At 39.0% G+C, this 18,886-nt stretch overlaps 1 protein-coding gene across 5 annotated transcripts in view; it reads right to left on the minus strand.

Moving 5' to 3' along the window:
* Nucleotides 1-8,183: 8,183 nt before the first annotated feature.
* The window catches only part of Nol4 (nucleolar protein 4), a 322,474-nt gene continuing 311,771 nt past the window's right edge, over nucleotides 8,184-18,886 (minus strand). For all 5 annotated transcript variants that reach the window (XM_052741636.1, XM_052741640.1, XM_052741637.1 and 2 more), the window contains one exon: nucleotides 8,184-10,149. In XM_052741636.1, the coding sequence (XP_052597596.1) occupies nucleotides 9,956-10,149 (194 nt within the window). In that variant the 3' untranslated portion in view covers nucleotides 8,184-9,955. The remainder of the gene's footprint in view (nucleotides 10,150-18,886) is intronic.

Below are 18,886 nucleotides of genomic sequence, written 5' to 3' on the forward strand. Positions count from 1 at the left end.
TGAGCTGGGCTCTGCTTCCCCAGCATCCATTACTGTCTGCGTGTTTAGGATTCCTTGAAAATGTCAGCAGAGTTGGCCTTTTCTGTCACCACCCCAGTCAGTGTTACGATTAATGAGAAGAAAATACTGCAAGCCAGCAGGAGAGGCCACCAAGCCTGGTGCCCTTGTGCATAGCCTCCCCTTCAGAGGTGGCTAAGTCCCTGTCTTATAAAGGTCTTGCCCACTTCCAGCTGTTGCTCTGTTCCTCATGGATTTCAGACTTATCTAGCACAGACAAAGGATCTGAGAAACACTACTGTCCCCTCCTCCAAGGCTGAGCTTCTCTGCCACCGCCACTTCTGGGGTCTGAGATGAAGGATGAGTTACTAAAAGTCCTTGGCCTGAAGGCTCAACAGCAGGAAACCCAACCTAGCTGCCTTGAGTATAGACAGAAAAGATTCTCTTCATATAATTGGCTTTAGAAATAAAAAAAAAAAAAAAAGGACAAACCAATTAAATTTGGTGGGAAAAAATTGGAGAAAGAAATTTTATATATGCCTGATTTTGAAAGCACCAGCCAGAAGGATGACTTGTTAGTCTGAAGATCTTATGTAAAAATCATAATTTGACCTTTGCTGTTTGCAATATCTATCGGCCAGCTGCATACTAATGAATGAAGGAGAATAATTGCTCAAGGTTGGGTACCAAAGTGCACTCAAATTCCTGCTGCTGTAAGGCTCAGCACTGCTCTGCTCCCTGCATGGAACACTGTATTCATTTGCTTTCCCGGTGCTGTGATAAAAATACCCTGGACAAAATCAACTTCTGAGGGGGGATGTTTATTCTGTCTCACAGTTTGAGGATACAGTCCATCGTGGCTGCAAGTCATGGTGGGAGGAGCTTGAGGCAGCTAGTCACATTTTCTCCAAAATCAGGAAGCAGAAGAAGAGGAATATTGAGCTCAGCTTACCACGTCTTTGTACACTCCAAAAGTCCAGCCTGGGGATTGGTGCCACCCACAGTCAAGGTGGGTCTTTCTGGCAAAGTAATGCCAATCAAGAATTTCCCAACGGGCATGTGTAGGGACTGATCTATTTTTGATACTCCTCACAGGCGTGCTCGGAGGCTTTTCTGTTATGTGATTTCATATCCTGTCAAGTTGTTGATTTAACCCTTATAGACCACATGGGGCATACCACACACTCCATTGTTACATCTTGTAACAGAAACAGAGTACATGAGGAACCTGTATTTGATTGCTAAATAATACAAACCAGGAACACACATTATGAGGTTATAGGCTCATTGCCAAGCAAGTGCCTCACCCTTGTAGAGCCCAGAAGTGAAACTACTGAGTCTGAGTGTTTGCATTTAATTTCTTGGCGTTTTTTTCGAGAGCAGAGACTGAGGCTTTGTTGGTGCTGTTCCCACTGAGATCAATCAGCCGGCTCTGGTTGCTTTTTTATAAGATGTTACAGTGAACAGAGCTGGAGACCTCACACAACGGAGTGATACATTTCTTATTTAGGTGTGAGAATTTGTTTTATACTTACCGATATCCAAATCTCTAATAAGATTCTTAGAAACTTTGCTTTTTGTAATTGTTCGGAGGCAGTCTTACTATATGCCACAGGTTGCCTTCAAACTTTTGATTTGCCTACCTTGGTCTTCCCAGTGCTGAAATTATAGTTATGTGCCACCATGCTTAGCAAAATTGCTTTTGACTTAATATGACTAACTCTTCATTTCTCCTAGTCCCCTAAGCGGTAGCCTGTTCAAAATTAAAGGAGAAAATAAGAGAAGCAAACAATCAAAAAATTGCAAAAAATGTTTAATGTCATTGTCTATCAAAATAATGCAACCTACAATGAGATACCCTAGCATTCAAGTTAGAATGACTGTTATCCATAAAACAAAACAAAGCAAATGTTGGTGAAGATGTGGAGGAGAGGTACCTGTATGATTTGGTGGAATATAAATTTATGCACCCACTATGAAACAGTTAAAAAGTTCCTTAAAAACTAAAATAGAACCACCTTATGACCCAGCTATCCCACTTTTGAGTATATATTCAAATAAAGTTAAATTAGCACACCAAAAACATACCTGTATGCTCATGTTCATTACAGCACTACTCACAATAGTTAAAATGTAACCAGTCTGGGTCCCAGATAACAAGCTGGTAGTGTGTGCATACAATGAGGTTTTATTCTGTGTTAATGAAATCCTATTAGTTGTGGGGAAATGGATGGAACCGGGGAATGTGAATTTAATTGAAATAGACCGGTCACAGAAATAAAAGTGCCATACGTTCTCTTTAGCATGCAAAAACTGAAAGAGATTTACATGGCTGTGAACTATTAATAACTGCTGGCAAGAGGGAGTGTGGATAAAGGGATTTGCTCAGGAATGCTGTGTGCAGCTACAGAAACATAACACTGAACCCTGTTGTCATGTTCATTTAATAAATGCCAGTTGCAGGTTTATGGAAGAGAAGCAGATCATGTGTGTGTTGGTCAATGATTGGAGGTGAGCCCTTGCAGAAGGAGAAAGAGGAGGCCCAATGCTCAGTCAAGTTTGTGTTTGAGACTGGAGAAGCTTTGCCTTGGCTGTCACGATCTGCCTGAGTCTTCAGCCATCCTGTCCCACTGGAGAATGCAGAAGATGGTAAGTCCTGACAAGGCTTTTCCTTCTGGCTCACACAGCAAGGGCAGAGAAGACTGTAGGGTTTTGAAGGGTGGTGTGTAAGTTTTCTCAGGCAGCTCATCTATCCTTTTATTCTTCCTTTCTCAAAACTAGGAAATTGAGAGTGGACTTTTGTTGTTTTGATTTGTTTTGTTTTTGAGATTTCTTTGGACTTTCCTGTCTTTTCTAGAATCTATTTCTTGAAGGAGAAGTTATGTTAGCTCTTAACATTCTCTCATTTTTTCTTAGCACTCACTTAAAAATTATGTGTGTATGTATGTCTGTATTAGTTTATGGGCTCCACACATGTGCAGGTGCCTGCAGAGGCCAGAAGGCAGCATTAGATCCCCAGGTACTGGAGTTAACGGTTGTAAGCTGTCTGATGTGGGTGCTGGGAACTGAACTCAGGTCCTCTGAAAGAGCAGTACAGGTTCCTAACCACTGAGCCATTTCTCTAGCCCTAGCTCTTACTTGCCAATGGCACATATGCATCTGGATGTAGAAAGAAAAAGCTCTGCCTTTGTAGTGTGCTGCTTAAGCAAGGCCCACTAATCTTTCTCTCCTTTGCACTTACTGATGGTAATGGAAAGGAGGTCCCAGAATTCAACTAAACTTCTTCTCTGATGATGCATTGTGCAAACAGACCATAGGGAGCCAAGTTGCTTTCACCACTTGGCTATTTAAAACATATCTGTGCTCTACAGACACAGTCCAGCTCCTGAGGTCTTGGCTTTTACTGGCATCTTATTTATCTCCAAGAATCTCTTTTCATTCTTCATCCCTGTCCTCTAACAACAAAAGGCTGGAGTCATGATGTATCATTCCACACTTTCATCACTTCTCGTGCTGCTCTCTCCTGTAGCTGGAACATCCTCCATAGAAACATCTTTCTGGTTTCTCTTGTCCTTTCAAATGACAACTTGAAAAAGTTGCCAGGTATTCTGCACAGACCCATTCTTTGTGATCCCATTATCTTTTGCCCTCACCCCAGATCTTCAAGATCCAGATTTACTCTGGCTGGGCCCTCATCTGCCATTGTATGTGAAGCTGAAACTTTGAGTTTTTTATCAGTCATATCTATATTTCTGGGTCTCTCTTCTAGTAGATGCTGACTCCTTGGACAGTAACAGTAATTTTTCTATATCAGAGTTCAACATCCAGAATAGAGTAAGTAAACAAAAATGCAGTAGTTGAACAGATTAAAATGCAAATGAGTTGAGTGGCTCATGTAGCTCACATGATTGGCTTCATGGTAGACCTCTGGACTTCCTGTGTCAGAGGAACTAAGGTGAATGCTGTGGCGTGTCCCCCCATCAGGACTGATGGCCACTGCAAGAGTGCAATGAATAAGGAGAAAGCATTTCTCTTGACAGCTTGTTCTAACCACTGCAGTACAAAAAAACAGTGTAAGAATTCAAGATTTTTTAGGAATAAAACTTGTGCTAATCCCATTATTTCAGCAATAACATTTATGCTCAACATTCTATGCTTTATAGTATTTTTTCTCATAAAATTAAGAAGATAACTAATAATCTTGGTATCATCTTTCTGCTGATGGTCTTCAAAAAGAAGAAAAATAGTAAATTAGGAGAAATGCAGTTTTTATAGAAGAGCTAGACACAATGGGTCTAGAGAGAAAGCAGAAGCAAAGAACTTTAAGTTTTAAGTGCCAATGACTGTTCTAAATTCTGTAGATGGTTTACAGCCAAAACACTAGCTGTAATCCTACCAAACATTAAATATATTTTAATTGTTCAAAGTCAATTGGACACCACTGATATTTATTATTAGAAGTCCTATGGATAAAGTTGGATTGCTTACAGGATTTAAATGAGCTTTGGAATCTCATGTATACCACTACTGGCCTAATGATTTGAGACCCATGAGTAGGTGCCAGAGAATTGCCTGGGTGGGAAGAGCTTCTAAGAAATCAATGTGAAGGAATAAGTCATATGCTCCTGCTTAATTTCCCTTGAAAGGTTTAGCTCTACCATTTGCCATATTTGTTTGTTGTATCTAGCTGGAATGACAAACTCCAGAAATACTCTCGTAAATGAGCTCTATAAGACAATATCCTCTACAAAGAGAAAGAACAGGGGCAGCAGCTGGTGACAGTTTATAAAGATACACTGTTGAATTATGTCTTTCCTGCAATGAAATACAATGAGTCCTGAGAGGTATTTAACAGAAAAAGTAAAGGAAATTAAATCAGAGATCAGAGAGCTACAGAGGTAGAATGATGGGCCCCTAGAGAAGTCCACATCCCAATGAGAGCTCGTAGATGTTTTGTTACATGTCAAATGATGGAATTAAATTTGTAATGCTGAATTAAGATTGCTAATTACCTGACCTTAATATAAAGACAGTATCCTGTATTGCCCAGGTGTACATAGTATACCCAGAAGAATCCATAAATGTTTTGGAAAAGGGAGCCAAGGTCAAAACTTCAAAGAAGTTACAACCTGTCCTAGTTCTAGTTTTAAGGATGTAGACAGGACCATTAATCAAAAGATGCAGATGGCCTGTAAAACTTGGACCAGAGAGCCAAGGCTGTTTCTTGGATAGTGGAAGGCGTGCTCAGCATGCAGGAAGCACCCTAGGATCACTCCCTAGCACAGTAGATACTGGACGTAGTGGAGCATCCCGGCACTTGGGAGGTCAAAATATTCACGGCCATTCTCAGTTATGTAGTGAAGTTGAGGGGAGCCTGGGCCACATAAGACTCTATCTCATAGGGAAAAAAGATCAAAAAGTTAAAAGAAAAAAATATCAGAAGCTGGAATGCAAAGAAAGTGGAGTCTCTCATGTTCTCTGTAGAGGACAGAGGCTCAAATTTTAAGGAGAGCTGGTGTCAATATGGTGACATTCTATAGGTTAGCCTGTGCTTAATTCTTTACCAAATTTCACCTCCCACAAATGTTGGAAAAGATGGATAATATGTTATTGTCTATCTGCTTTATTTTCAGGTGTTCTCAATGTAAACTAAACTTGAAACACAGGCCATACAAAGTTAGAAAATATTTTGACAAATATTCATCTTTAGATAATATCTGCTTCCATGGTATCAGGATTCATAACAAGGCTTCCCTTTGTGGGTTCATATGGATGGGCCCTTTGAATCATTTTTTATAAGATTCAATATTTAAATTAGGGCCAGTGTGGTAGTACACATCTGTCATCTCAGCACTCAGGAGGAAGATAATAAGATGAAGGTGGAATTCTGTTCAAAATACAAACAAACAAGAAAGAAAGAAAAATTTAAAAAAGAAAAAAACCCACTTACTTTGGGACTTCATTCCAAAGTGTATTTGATTGCCACCAGTGGTCAATTTTTCTTTTAAATTTTTCTGTTTTAGTTTTATGTGCATAGGTGTTTTGCCTCACTGTATGGTGATATTAGGTGCATGCCTGGTGCCCACAGAGATTAAAAGAAGCCACCAAATTTTCTGGAACTGGAGTAGCAGATGGTTATTAGCTGCAATGTGATTGCTGGGAATAGAACCCATGTCCTCTGCAAGAACAAGAAATCAGGGCTCTTAGTGTTTGAGTCATCTCTCCCGCCATCAGTGGTAGGTTTTACGGTACCTTTTTATATCTATAGAGGTTATCACTTAAAGGAAATTCAACAATCATGGAAGTGTTTCATCAAACCGTTTAACAGGTAACTATGACTCATCTATAAGAATAAAACTGCTAATGTTCGATATGGACACCTGGTTCTAAGGCACAGTGCAAAATGGAATTGTTTAGTACTTGGCAGCAGCAGGGGACAGCACAGCCATCCACAAAGGGCCACCCTTAGGAGTGGCTGCGTCAAATGCTGGCTTCACTTCTAGTGTTGTGCTCTCGGCAAGATTCTGCCATTTTTAGACTACTGTATAAAATGGAGATAGACTGTGCTAATCCCCCAAGTGTTGCATGATATTTTGATTATGTTCTGACAAATAAAGCTTGCTTAGAGTCAGAGGGCGGAGCTAGCCACTAGCCAACCAAAATTAACCACAGAAGTTTTGGAGGTCTGAGGAGAGATAGGACAGGAAGTAGTAAGGCAGGGCAGAGAGGGACCTTGGCCTTTTGGAGGAAGGAATGGAGCAGGTAAGAGAAGACTGGGGGCTTCTGTTCTTCTCTGTTCCTTCAGGTTCTTACCCCAATATCCGACTTTTGAATTTTTATTGATAAAGAATAATTAGATTAATGCTTCACCCAAGGTCACTGTGAGACCTTGAGATGAAATGGTTTCCTTTGTGTGGGAACTCAGTACATGCTGGCCATCAATTGGTCTGATGCTTGCTCTACCCATGTTGTTACCCAAGCTACAGAATTCAAGAAGTTTCAGTGACCACTCATGCTTGTATGCTTTCTATAGCTATTTCAAGATGTGCTTTCTCATTAAAAGTGTTCAAGCAATTCAGTGTGTGTGTGTGTGTGTGTGTGTGTGTATGCACAGTACATATGTGGAGGTCAAAGGACCTCCACAGGTTCTCTCCTTCCATTCTGTGTGTTCTAGGGATCAATCTCAGTTCATCAGGTGTGGTGGAAGGTACCCTTATATGTTCAATCATTTCACCTGCCCAAATAGAGATCACATTACCTCTCAGGTGCAAATAACAGGCAAAAAGGAAAGGAGAATGTTATTTCATTTCTACTCCTTTAAGGAAATGAGGGGAACATGGTTTCCTATTCATGCAGATACATGCAGAAGACACTGAGGATATGAGTCCTATGTGAGCAGCCATGGGAGTGATAATGCCAGGTATGTCAGACAAAAACAAGTGTGACTTCCTGAGTTTAGCATTGCATTGGCTACTGCACTCCATGGTCATTATGAAGAATGTTTCATGTTTATACCAAATTCAATCCTGAGTGATGGATTCTGACTATGACATCACAGGTCAACAAAGGATGTCCTCCTCATTAACTGTCCACTTTATTCTTTTGAGGCAGGGTCTCTCACTAAACCTGGAAATAACGGATTGGCTAGATTGCCTGGCCAGTGCACCCAGAAGTAGAACTGTTAACATTCATGGCCATGCCTGGGTTTGTATGTGGGTGTTAGGGATCTGAACCCGTGTGTCTTCATGCTTTCTGAGCAAACACCTCACACACTGAGCTACCCCCCTTAGCCCTGGAGCACACAGCCATCAGAAGGCTTCAAAGAGTCAGATCATATTGAGAAAAAATGAAGCCTAAAGCTAACAAGCCCATCTTTCGCGTAGATTTGAAGAATCCTGTGTAGTAGCCTTGCCCTGCTGGTTCCCTTCACTTCTCTGAATGAAGTTTTTAGTAGTTTGAGTGTATCAGCTTTGGGATATTCAGGGAAATGAAATTTGGAATGTTCGTTTTTCAAATGTAGGCACAAGACTGCACATCATATTTTAAGCAGAAACTGCCCAAAATTAAGTACTGAAATTTATAGGCAGCCAGAATAGCCCAGGATTAGAGTGCTTGCCCGACGTGTCCAAAGCTCTGGGTTTCACCCTTAGCACCACAAAAAAACAAAATGAAGTTTACAAGAATCATTGTTTTAACACAGAAATCTGTTTATTAAACCAAACAAAAACAGAGAAAATTATACCAGCCCTCATTTTTTAAAATTTTCATTAAATAAGCAAACTCTAAATTCACACCTTTAAAAGGTGTTTGTGCATCTATGTATTTCCAAAATACTCATATTTCAATAAGATTTTCACATTATATTCACCAACAGTATCACAAAATTTCTTTTTTTGTTGTTTTTTGTTTTTTGTTTACGTAACTGTAAGGAACAATAATTCTAGAAACACTAGAAGAAAAAAAGCATAGCAATGTCCACAGTTACAAGAAAAAGTGCACATTACCTGGTCACAATCACAGTCAGTACTTGGAAAACTATATGTAACAAGTAGGAAAGGAACACCACTGATGCCTTCAGCTCATTGTCAAAAACCGAATGACATACATTTTACATAAAATAAGGCAAATTCAAGAATGCACAAAGAATCTGTAATTCAACCAAAGCTAAACAACAGAAAGGAAAATAGTACAAGCATGAACTAAAAGTACTTCTTAAATATTTTAAAAATAGGCTTGCTTCAGTGCACAGAAAACACCACTCTCTGTGTGTGCCTAACACTAGAAATGGAGAAAAGAAGGGCAGAGCTTGCGGGACAGAGGGGGCAGTTCATTGTAAGGTTCAGCTCTATCTGCTGAGAGTTCTCAATTTTAGCAAAAAAAAAAAAAATCTAAATGATACAAATCATATCAGGAGATATAACAGCCTTTTCTGGAAACAATTTCCAACAGAAATGGAAGGTACACACGAGAGTGCAAAGGTTAAGATTGTCACTTGCAACCTCCTAACATTCAGTCATCTACATCCAGTCGCTGCTCTGGAGGGTCTCTTGTGGGACAGCAGCGCAACCAGGGGCAAGCAGCTTTAGGGCAAGCACGATGTGCTGCGTTTCAACACATCTTTTTATCACGTTTAGAAACCTCGGTCATGAAAACTGCTGTGGTAAGCTGCCGTGTGGCGTGGGTGTTTTGAGACTGGCAGAAGTACAGAATTGCAGGCATCTCTTGGAAGTAGTTCCTGACAGACGGCTTAAAGAAAGTAGGCAAAGGGTTTGTTTGTTGGTTTGTTTGTTTTCCAGCATTGAGTGTTATTATTATTATTATTATTTTGTAGAAAGAATTTGGAAAGAGGAGAAGGCAAAAGGGATGTGGGAAGGGTACTTACAGTAGTTTCTCAAAAAACAGTTTTCTTTTAGGACCTATGAAAAAGTTACCAAAGTAAAAATGACCATTTCGAATGAAAAACAAGTATTCTTTTTATAAAAATTACATTTTTCTTTTAAAATACGAGATCCTTTTCATTGTTGTCATATCCTGTAGCAACAAGAAATTTGGCTTTTTTTTTTCAGATACTTCAGCTTTCAGTCCAATGAGTCAGTAGAAAGTTCCACTAATATTTCAGTTGGATCTTGAGCTATTTTTTATATACCCCAAGCTTCTTCATTTTTATCCTTGAATTAAGAATATGCAGCCTTTTAAAAATTGCTTGTGATATTTATATTGACACACTAAAACAGAAAGCAACAGGCTGGGCACATTTAAGCATCTCAAGTACTTCAAGGTCAGAGTTCCTTTGAAGTTCTTTAACACACCAGTGTATAGATCAAGGACGACGTGGCATGATGGAAGTATTTCTCTTAGAAGACTTTGCAGCAAGACCAGGAGTATCTCTGCTGGGAAATCAACTGTCATTAGTGGAAACTGCGAATTCAGAACTCAGTGACTATGGACATCGTTTGCCTCAGTTCTGTTGTAAAATGAGATTTTCCAGTTCATCTGCAGAACGCAATAAAAATGCAGCCGATTCTCGGTACCCTGCGACAAGCTGTCTCACAGCGTTGATTTCTGTTGGACTCAGCTGAGGTCTGGAGTTTGAACTGCTGGAGGATCCTGAGCCAGTTGCCAGCTGCCTCTTCATGCTGAGATCCGTGGGTCCTAGACAAAAAAGAATCGCAAAATAAGACAGGAATAGTATTTATTCTAACATCTCACATATGAGCACCCATCAAATTACGACTGAATTTATTCATGAATGCTGTCATGAGAAAGTCATGGTCTCTATAATCAAGTGCATCTGCTCTCTGGAAGACTAAAGAGTAGTATGATGTGATGTGGATGTCTGAGGATTTTTTTCAGGTATCTTGGGCAGCATCCAGCCATCACTTCTTGTTATAGAGAAGACTCAAGCCCTTTGAACATGAGTTCTTGGCAGAATTCAATTTTCAGTCTGTCTCCCACATGTTGCAGATGCTTCAGTGTACCAGCATTGCAATGATGAATTGCAAATATTTTTATTTGCTGCATTTATTAACAAAGATAACTCCCATAAATTCAGAATTTTAATGAATTTTAGGATAATTTTAAAATTATATTTTAATATTTTTATACATTAAAATTTATTCTTTGAGAATTTCATGTTTAGAAGATATATTTTGATCATGTCCACCCATCTACTTCTGCCCTTCCAACTCCATCCACATCTCCTTCAAAGTCTCCCTCCCAACTTTATTTCCTTTTTTAAAAAGTCCACTGAGTCCAGTTAATGCTGCTGGTATGAGCATGGGTGTAAGACCATCCACTGAAGCATGGACTACCCACACAGTCCATGTATTTCAAGTTACCAGGAGCTTCTCAGCCAAGAGTCGGGCTGTAGGAGTCCTTTCCCTATTGCTGACATTTTGACTTGTTTGCAATTGGTCAGGTCTTGTGAAAATAATTTGTCCATTTGGCACAATCAAGAATTATCTGGGAAGAGAGTCTCAACAAGAGATTGTCTAGATCAGGTTGGCCTATGGGCAGGTATATATGTGGAGCTTGATTGCTTTAATTGAGTTTTCACTTAATTTGATTGAGACTTACCCAAAATGTGAGTGGCAGCACTTTGTGGGCTGAGCCCCTGAAGGTGTAAGAGTGTAGGCACTCATACAGTGACTACTTCATCTCTGACTATTGATTGTGGATGTGGCTAGATGCTTCAAATTCCTGCTGCCTTGAGCTCCCAGCCATGATGAACGGTAATTCAAAACTGTGACTTCAAATAAACCCCTTCTCCTCTAAGTGACCCTGCTAGCATTTTACCACAGCAACGTGTGAAGAAACCATACAACCTCTTAAGCAGTGTAGACATGAGGGCCGAGGGACTTCTGTTCAGTATATAGAGGGGACAAAGTTCAAGCTGCATATTAAGGACTTCATTTAACCTTTTCTTTCTTTCTTTTTAAAGGAGTTGATTTAGATCTTTCTTTCTTACATCAAGATAATGTTGTCTACTAGGTGGATTAGTTTTATAACAGGTTAGACTGAAATTTTCTTTGAACTGGAGTAAGGAAGTACTTCTTGCAACAGCCCTACAGAGGAACTAGATGTTCTACGTTATTAAGCTGCATCTGTATTTGCATAAAATACAGTCAGATGTCCCCAGTATTCCATTATACATTTAAACCAACTCTGGTGGTTCTGATTTTGGACAGTATTTAGTAATTTATACTTAAAAAAATTATATACAAATTTATTTAAAATCTTGAGTTCAGACATTAGCATTGAGAAGACACTTCACATCAAAATCTCATAGTTATATATTTGCTTTTATAATTCAGCAAGCATTTATTAAAATTCATACAACTTGGAGAAAATATCTAAATTTAATAGTAATTGAATAAAATATCACTAAGCTTATCACAACAGTCAAGATCCCAAACTGCAGTGATTCTGCAACACGAAAGTGTTTTTAACAGACTCTAAATATGTGTAAGTATTCAGAAAATGGCATTTCTTTTTGTGAGCTAAAGCAAGGAATATCATTTTCCTACAAGTTCTTTTTGAGGCATGCGGGATACAGGTCAAGACCCAGCCCTTCTTCCATCGATCCCTGAAGGAGGTAGAGGTCTCCTGAGAGGGAAACATCTTGGCTTGAAATTTAATTAGAGCAGACATAAGAACTGCGCAAAGAACTCTGACCTCTAAGAGATACACACTTCTGCTTCTGTCGTGGCCTTTCCAAGCTTTGATTTTTCAGGCAGGGTTTATCTTCCATTTAGTCTGCTATTTACAAAATCATGTTATTGACATGACAAGCATGGCTTGTCACATTTGTGGAAAGGAGTCACTGAACCTGTGCTCAAACGAACAGTTAACAGTCTCTGCTCTGTCTGTGAAGTCCCGTGTTTTATTTTCCTTTTATTGGTAGACTTGTTTTTCATATAATATATCTTGATTATGGTTTCCCCTCCTTCTACTCCCCTCCAAGTACCTCTCCACCTCCCCTCCCATTTGAATCATCATAGTGGCAGGTGTTATGGGCTGCAGGTGGACACTCTTCTAATCTGATTTTACTTTACGGTCAAGAAGCCCAATATGCATACCAACAAAGTGAATGAATGAAAGAAATTGGAAGGATCCTCCTCTCAATGCTGTATATGTCTCAAGTCTGTGCCCAATTACATCCTTTTATTAAAATGTAGAATGTTTTGACTGGTTTCACTGGAAGCTGGATTGCTGAATCCTGAGCTGGAATTGAGACAAGGTTGAACACAGGGTCTAGTTAGTTGTCTTTGGGGTGAAGGAACCTCACACAATTAGTACAGTTTAAGACTTCCTCAGAGTGTACCTCTGGCTTGAAGTTCTTTTTTATAGATTTTTGATTGTTACAGTTTGTTTTGTTTATGAGATGGAGTCTCATGTAGCCCAGGTGGCTTTGAACTCACTATATAGCGAAGGATGACCTTCAGCTTCTGATCCTCCTGCCTCCACCTCCCAAGTGCTGTGATTACAAGCATGAACCACCAGGTCCCATTTGTCTTAAAATTTTAAACATCCCAACTCAGTGAAGACTTACACAGTGTTCTTCAATACTTATTAATCTATACAAATTTGATAGAACTTCATAATCTCTATACCTTCATTAGCCATCCCACCTTCCAAACCATAAGAAACCCCTTTTGCTAAGTGTTTGTTATTCAGATCTTTAATGTTATGAGGTGAGTAAGAAGAAAAAAGTATGTAATAGACATTTCTTCAGTGAGCACTCACACAACCCTCCTCCAGTTCACTACCACTCTTCCATTTCATCTCAAAGATGCAATGCTAGACTGGACTGATTAAGCTTAACTCAAAACACAACTGTCACATAATGAGAATGCATGTCCACTATAAGAGTTCAGATTTGATGAAGACTGTGGAACTTATGTCTAGGAAGTTACTTTTGAAGACAAAACCATTGAAAGCATGGTTATTATGGTTATTAGATGAGCCAGGCCAGCAAATTGGAAGGACAATGACTAAACCAAAAAGATGCCAAAAGAGGAAAAAGTCTCAGTAATACAGCTAAGGCAAATACAAAACTCCATAAAGTCATGTTTATTTAAGTATTCTGTGTTGGTCAAAGTGATATGGACTTGTTTTTTATGATAATTCTAAAAAGTTGAATCAAAAGTTAAAGGTATGTCATGTTAATCTGTGCCAAAATAAGAGCCATGATTCATTCTTTAAGGTGTGAGGTATATTTAAGCTGTAAATAAATGGCCATTTATGATTCTTAATATTTAAGTGAATGTATATATTCATAATTATTCATTTTCATTTCTAAAATTAATCTATCAGTTGACTGTTTCCTCCAAGTTTATGGTACATTTTTGTTTTTTGTTTAAAGCTGCCTCATTTTATAATAATGTTTTAGTTTTAATTTACTTGAGATAATGTTGATATACTAGAACACTTTTTAAAAAAATTTTTAGCAATGAGAACTATATTTTTGAAGACCATGGTAACTCTTTTTAATTGTTAAAAATTATAGTGAGAAGGGTAGAGAGAGTGCTCTTGCAGAGGACCTAGATTCAATTCCCAGCATCCACACAGTGGCTCCAACCATTTGTAGCTCCAGTTATAGGGGATCCAATGCCTTCTTCTGGTCTCTAGAGGTATCAGGCCTACATGTGGTGCACATACATGCATGCAGACAAAACACCTATACATATAAAATAAATCTAATATATATGTATTAGACAGACATGGCTGGAAAATGGCTCAGTCAGTAAAATCCCTGCCACATGAACATTAGGACGTGAGTTCAGATCCCTAACACACACACCACAAAGAGCGAAGAGTGTGAACACCTGAAATCCCAGTGTTGAGGAGGTGGTGACAGGTAGATTCCCTGGGGCTTGCTGGCCAACCAGCCTTGCCTGTTTAGTGAGGTCCAGGCCAGTGAGACTCTGTCTTAATGGAAAAGTGGACACATTTGAGGAACAGCACCTGTGCTGGCTGGTTTTATGTCAACATGACTTAAGCTAGAGTCTTCAGAGAGGAGGGGGGCCTCAATTGGGAAAATTTCTCGATAAGACCCAGTTTTAATGCATTTTTTTGATTGGTGATCAATGGAGGAGGGCCCAGTACATTGCAGGTGGTGCCATCCTTGGGATAGTGGTCCTTTGTTCTATAAGAAAGCAGGCTGAGCAAGTGATGAGCAAGCCAGTAAGCAGCACCCCTCCCTGGCCTCTGCCTTTGCTCTTGGCTCCAGGTTCCTGCCCCACTTGAGTTCTTCTCTTGACTTCCTTTAATGATGAACTGTGATGTGGAAGCTTAAGCTGAATAAACCCTTTCCTCTCCAACTTGCTTTGGTCATGGTGTTTCATCACAGCAAAGAAACCCTAACTAAAACAACACCTGAGGTTGTCTCCTGGCATTCACATGCACAAATCCCACTTTCATACACCCATACATGCATACCTCCCCCAATACTACACAGATTCTATTTCTGGTGTAATTTCATAGAATTAAGATGGTTTAATTGGTGAGAATTAAGTTTAAGGATGACAGTGTTTCAATGACATTTGCAAGAGTAGGATGTTTCCCACCATGCTCTTACTATTATCTTAATGAATGGGTGTATGTCATCTGTTTCAATACACTTTAAAAATCTGTCCAAATAGCTCTCTGTGTTTCTCATATCTTAACTGATCCCACTTTAGACTGTGCTGAGTTATTTCTTTGTCAGCTTTGAAATTGATCTTGGCAATAGTTAATCCATGCCTAATAGACACCAGTTTTTCAGTCTCTTCAATCTCACCAAGCCCTTGAATACACATGGAATAAACAAGAGTAACATAGCAGAAACATCCTAAATTCTTAAGAGGCAAAGAAAGCTATTAGCAGTCAGTTACTTAGATGTTTTAAGTGATCACTGATATTGTCAGGATCATATTTTCCACATCTTTTCAGAACCATTCATTCTATAATCTCAATAGTGTTCAATGGTTTCTTTGTTCTGGGCATGACTTTGGCTATTGCAGTCAAACACAATAATCTAATGTAAATGAAGTGCCTTTGTTGGCTAGCAAGCTGTTTGGATGCTAACTTTGTCTACAAGCTAAGTTTCATTTCTCTTTTGAGGGCAGCAGATATTCAATACAAGTATTCACTGATGATAATTTAGTACCTTTCTGTCGAAAGGTAAAATAAATTCACAACAAAAAAAATCGATATTTTAGCTACATTGAGTAACATATATAAAGTATCTGCTGCAGTGCTGGCTCATGCCAGACACCTCATAAATGACCTTCCCTTCACCTTCAGATAAAGAAGTGAATATTTATCAATGGTAAACAATAGCTGAACTACCAAACTAAATACATTACAAGATTCAGCAGCCAATGAGTTTTGTTTATATTCACAAATCTAGGGGCACCATAATTTGCCCTTGGGATATCTTTCCTGATAGGATCATTATGATGTCATAAAAAATCCGGGTACTTTCTGTGTCCCCCAGCCCCAGCTTTGTATTTGTTCACCCAAAACTGAGCTTATCAAGTCCCATTGTTTTGGATAAAATTATTTGCAAACCCACTGGGGTCTGATCCCTTGAATAGGCAAGTGTTTGTGATTCCAATCGTGCTTGATGTCTGCAGATTCGTTTTGGAGATCTATTTTTCTTAGAGTTAATGTTTGTAAAATCAGCTCTTTCACTGAATGGCATGAATACACTCTCTCATGTCCTCTCATTGTTGTTTTATTATCTTTCTATGCTCTTCTCTCTTGATTTGTCTTCACAGAGAATTTTAAATCCTTTCAAATGCTCAGCTTTTGGGTTGGTTGGTCATTCTATTTCTTGTTTCCTATTTAAAGTAATATTCAGACTTATTTTCTTTTATTTCAGCATTTTCTTTGTTTCTGACTTGGGTTAAATGATTATATAAAAGAAATGATAAAGAGATGGGAATGCTAATTACTTTGATACTGCATACACTGTATTTTACAAATATGTACAATTACAGTACATTAAAAAAAAAACTGACCAGTAAGATGGCTCAGTGATTGACTTAGGATTACTACTGATGTGATAAAACATCATGAGCAAAGCAACTTCAGGAGGGGGTTATTTGGCTTATATTTCGATACTACAGTTCATCATCAAAGGAAGTCACAGCAGGAACCTGGAGGCAGGAGCCAATGCATAAGCCAGGAAGAAGGGCTGCTTACTGGTTTACTCACTATGACTCACTTAGCCTGCTTTCTTATAGAAACCAGGACCACCAGCCCAAGGGTGGCCCAACCCACAGTGGACTGGGCCCTGCTCCATTAGTCACTAGGAAAATTTGTGTGTATATGTGTGTATGTATGTGTGTGTGTGTGTGTGTGTGTGTGTGTGTGTGTGTGCGCGCGCGCGCTGAGGATGTCTTTCTGTATGCTGTAAATGTGTTGCTCTGATTGACTGATAAATAAAACACTGATTGGCCAGTAGCCAGGCAGGAAGTATAGTATAGGTAGGATAAGCAGAGAGAATTCTGGGAGGTGGAAGGCTGAGTCGAGGAGACGCTGTCAGCCACTGCCACCATGAAAAGCAAGATGTAAAGTACTGGTAAGCCACAAGCCATGTGGCAAGGTATAGATTTACAGAAATGGGTTAATTTAAGATATAAGAACTAGGTAGCACGAAGTCTGCTATGGTCATACAGTTTATAAGTAATATAAGTATCTGTGCATTTATTTGGGTCTGAGCAGCTGCGGGCTTGGGAGGGACTGGAGAAAACTCCAGCTATGTGTGCGTGCGTATGTGTGTGTGTGTGTGTGTGTGTGTGTGTGTGTGTGTGTGTGTGTGTGTGTGTGTAAGCCAGGCAACAACCTTGAGTGTCATTCCTCAGAAGCTGTCCATCCTGTTGTTTGAGACAGAGTCTCTTTCTGGCCTTGGGCTTGTTTAGACAAGGCTGGTTGGCCAGTACACCTTTGCAAGCCTCTTCTCTCCACCACCCCAGCTCTTGGATTAAAAGTATGTGACACCACACTTAGGTTATGTTTAATGTGGGCTCTGAGAATTGAACTCAGGTCTGCATGCTTGCATCACAAACACATTACCAGCTGGGCCATTTCCCCAGCTATATTAACATTATTAAAGTTTAAGGACTTACTTAAGTTGGTATGATTCATTGTGTTATAGCTCTTCATTATACTAGTTATAAACATATGCATATACGCATATATATGTGCACATGCATGTCTGTGTGTTCATATATAGAAAATAAAGAATTGATAGCTACATGCAATTTGGAGGCTGGGATATCTCAAGATCTGCAGCCAGCAGTCTAAATGCTCAGCAAAGTCAGTGATGAAGCTGTGTTTAGAGTACACAGAGATGGTGATGTACTCTAGCTGCAGACATGTAGACACAGGCCCCGGGAGAACTAAGGCTTCAGTCTGAGAAAGCTCCTGCACTGTAGTTCAGTCAGTCTCAAGCAGGGGAAAGTCCTTCTTTTCAACAGCTTGGCTCTTTTTGAGTGATGTCTTCAACTGGTTGGATGATTCCGACCTGATTAATAGTGAAATGTCTGGACTATGGCCAAGTTAAATTGATAAAAACAGATTAACAATTACATTTAAAAGTTTATTATGGAGTTCTCCTCTAAAGGGCTGGTAATCTCAGCTACCTTTAAAGTTTTGAGGTAATTATCTAATTTGTTATAAACATAAAATGTGAAAAGGAGTATTCTTTCTGTATGCTTAACGGCTATATGAATACTTTTAAATTCCTGTATATTAAATACACATATTTATCCCATAGTGATTAGATTTGATAGTTAGTTCTACAGTGACTTAAAATCTTAGGCGAACTATAACCATCATAGAATCATTGGATAATAATGAGGTAAGAAACGTGTTAATTGTTGAGGATATACTTCCTCTAGAATTGAAATTATTAGCAATTGACAATCAAATTGATAATAACTACATTAAAATTATAGAATAATACTAAAAGTTCAACATTGATTCTCTGTTTGGTCATTACTATATTGGAAAATATTTTTAGAAAAGTCCCTCAAGGCATGGTTGAGTTTTGTATTTGAATCAGTGGCTGATTTTGTTGTTGTTTAATTTTTAATTGTACATTTATCCATGTGTCTGTGTGTGGATATGGCCACATAAGTGCAGGTTCTTGTGGAGTCAGAAGAGGTATGATTCCTTGACACTGGAGTTACAGGTAAATGTGAACCACTTGATGGGGGTACTGAGAACTGAGTATCAATTCTCTGTGAGTATCAATACTCTTAGGGACTGAGACATCTATCCAGCCCTCATCAACTGTTTTAAAAAACAAAATTACATACCTTTTTAAAACCATTTTCCCATATTCACATCACTATCAATAATGTGCAGTTACATATGACACATAATTTTTATTCAAGTG

Source organism: Peromyscus californicus, unplaced genomic scaffold, assembly GCF_007827085.1.
Source record: "Peromyscus californicus insignis strain IS unplaced genomic scaffold, ASM782708v3 Scaffold_17__1_contigs__length_78620276, whole genome shotgun sequence".
NCBI classification, from domain to species: Eukaryota; Metazoa; Chordata; class Mammalia; order Rodentia; family Cricetidae; genus Peromyscus; species Peromyscus californicus.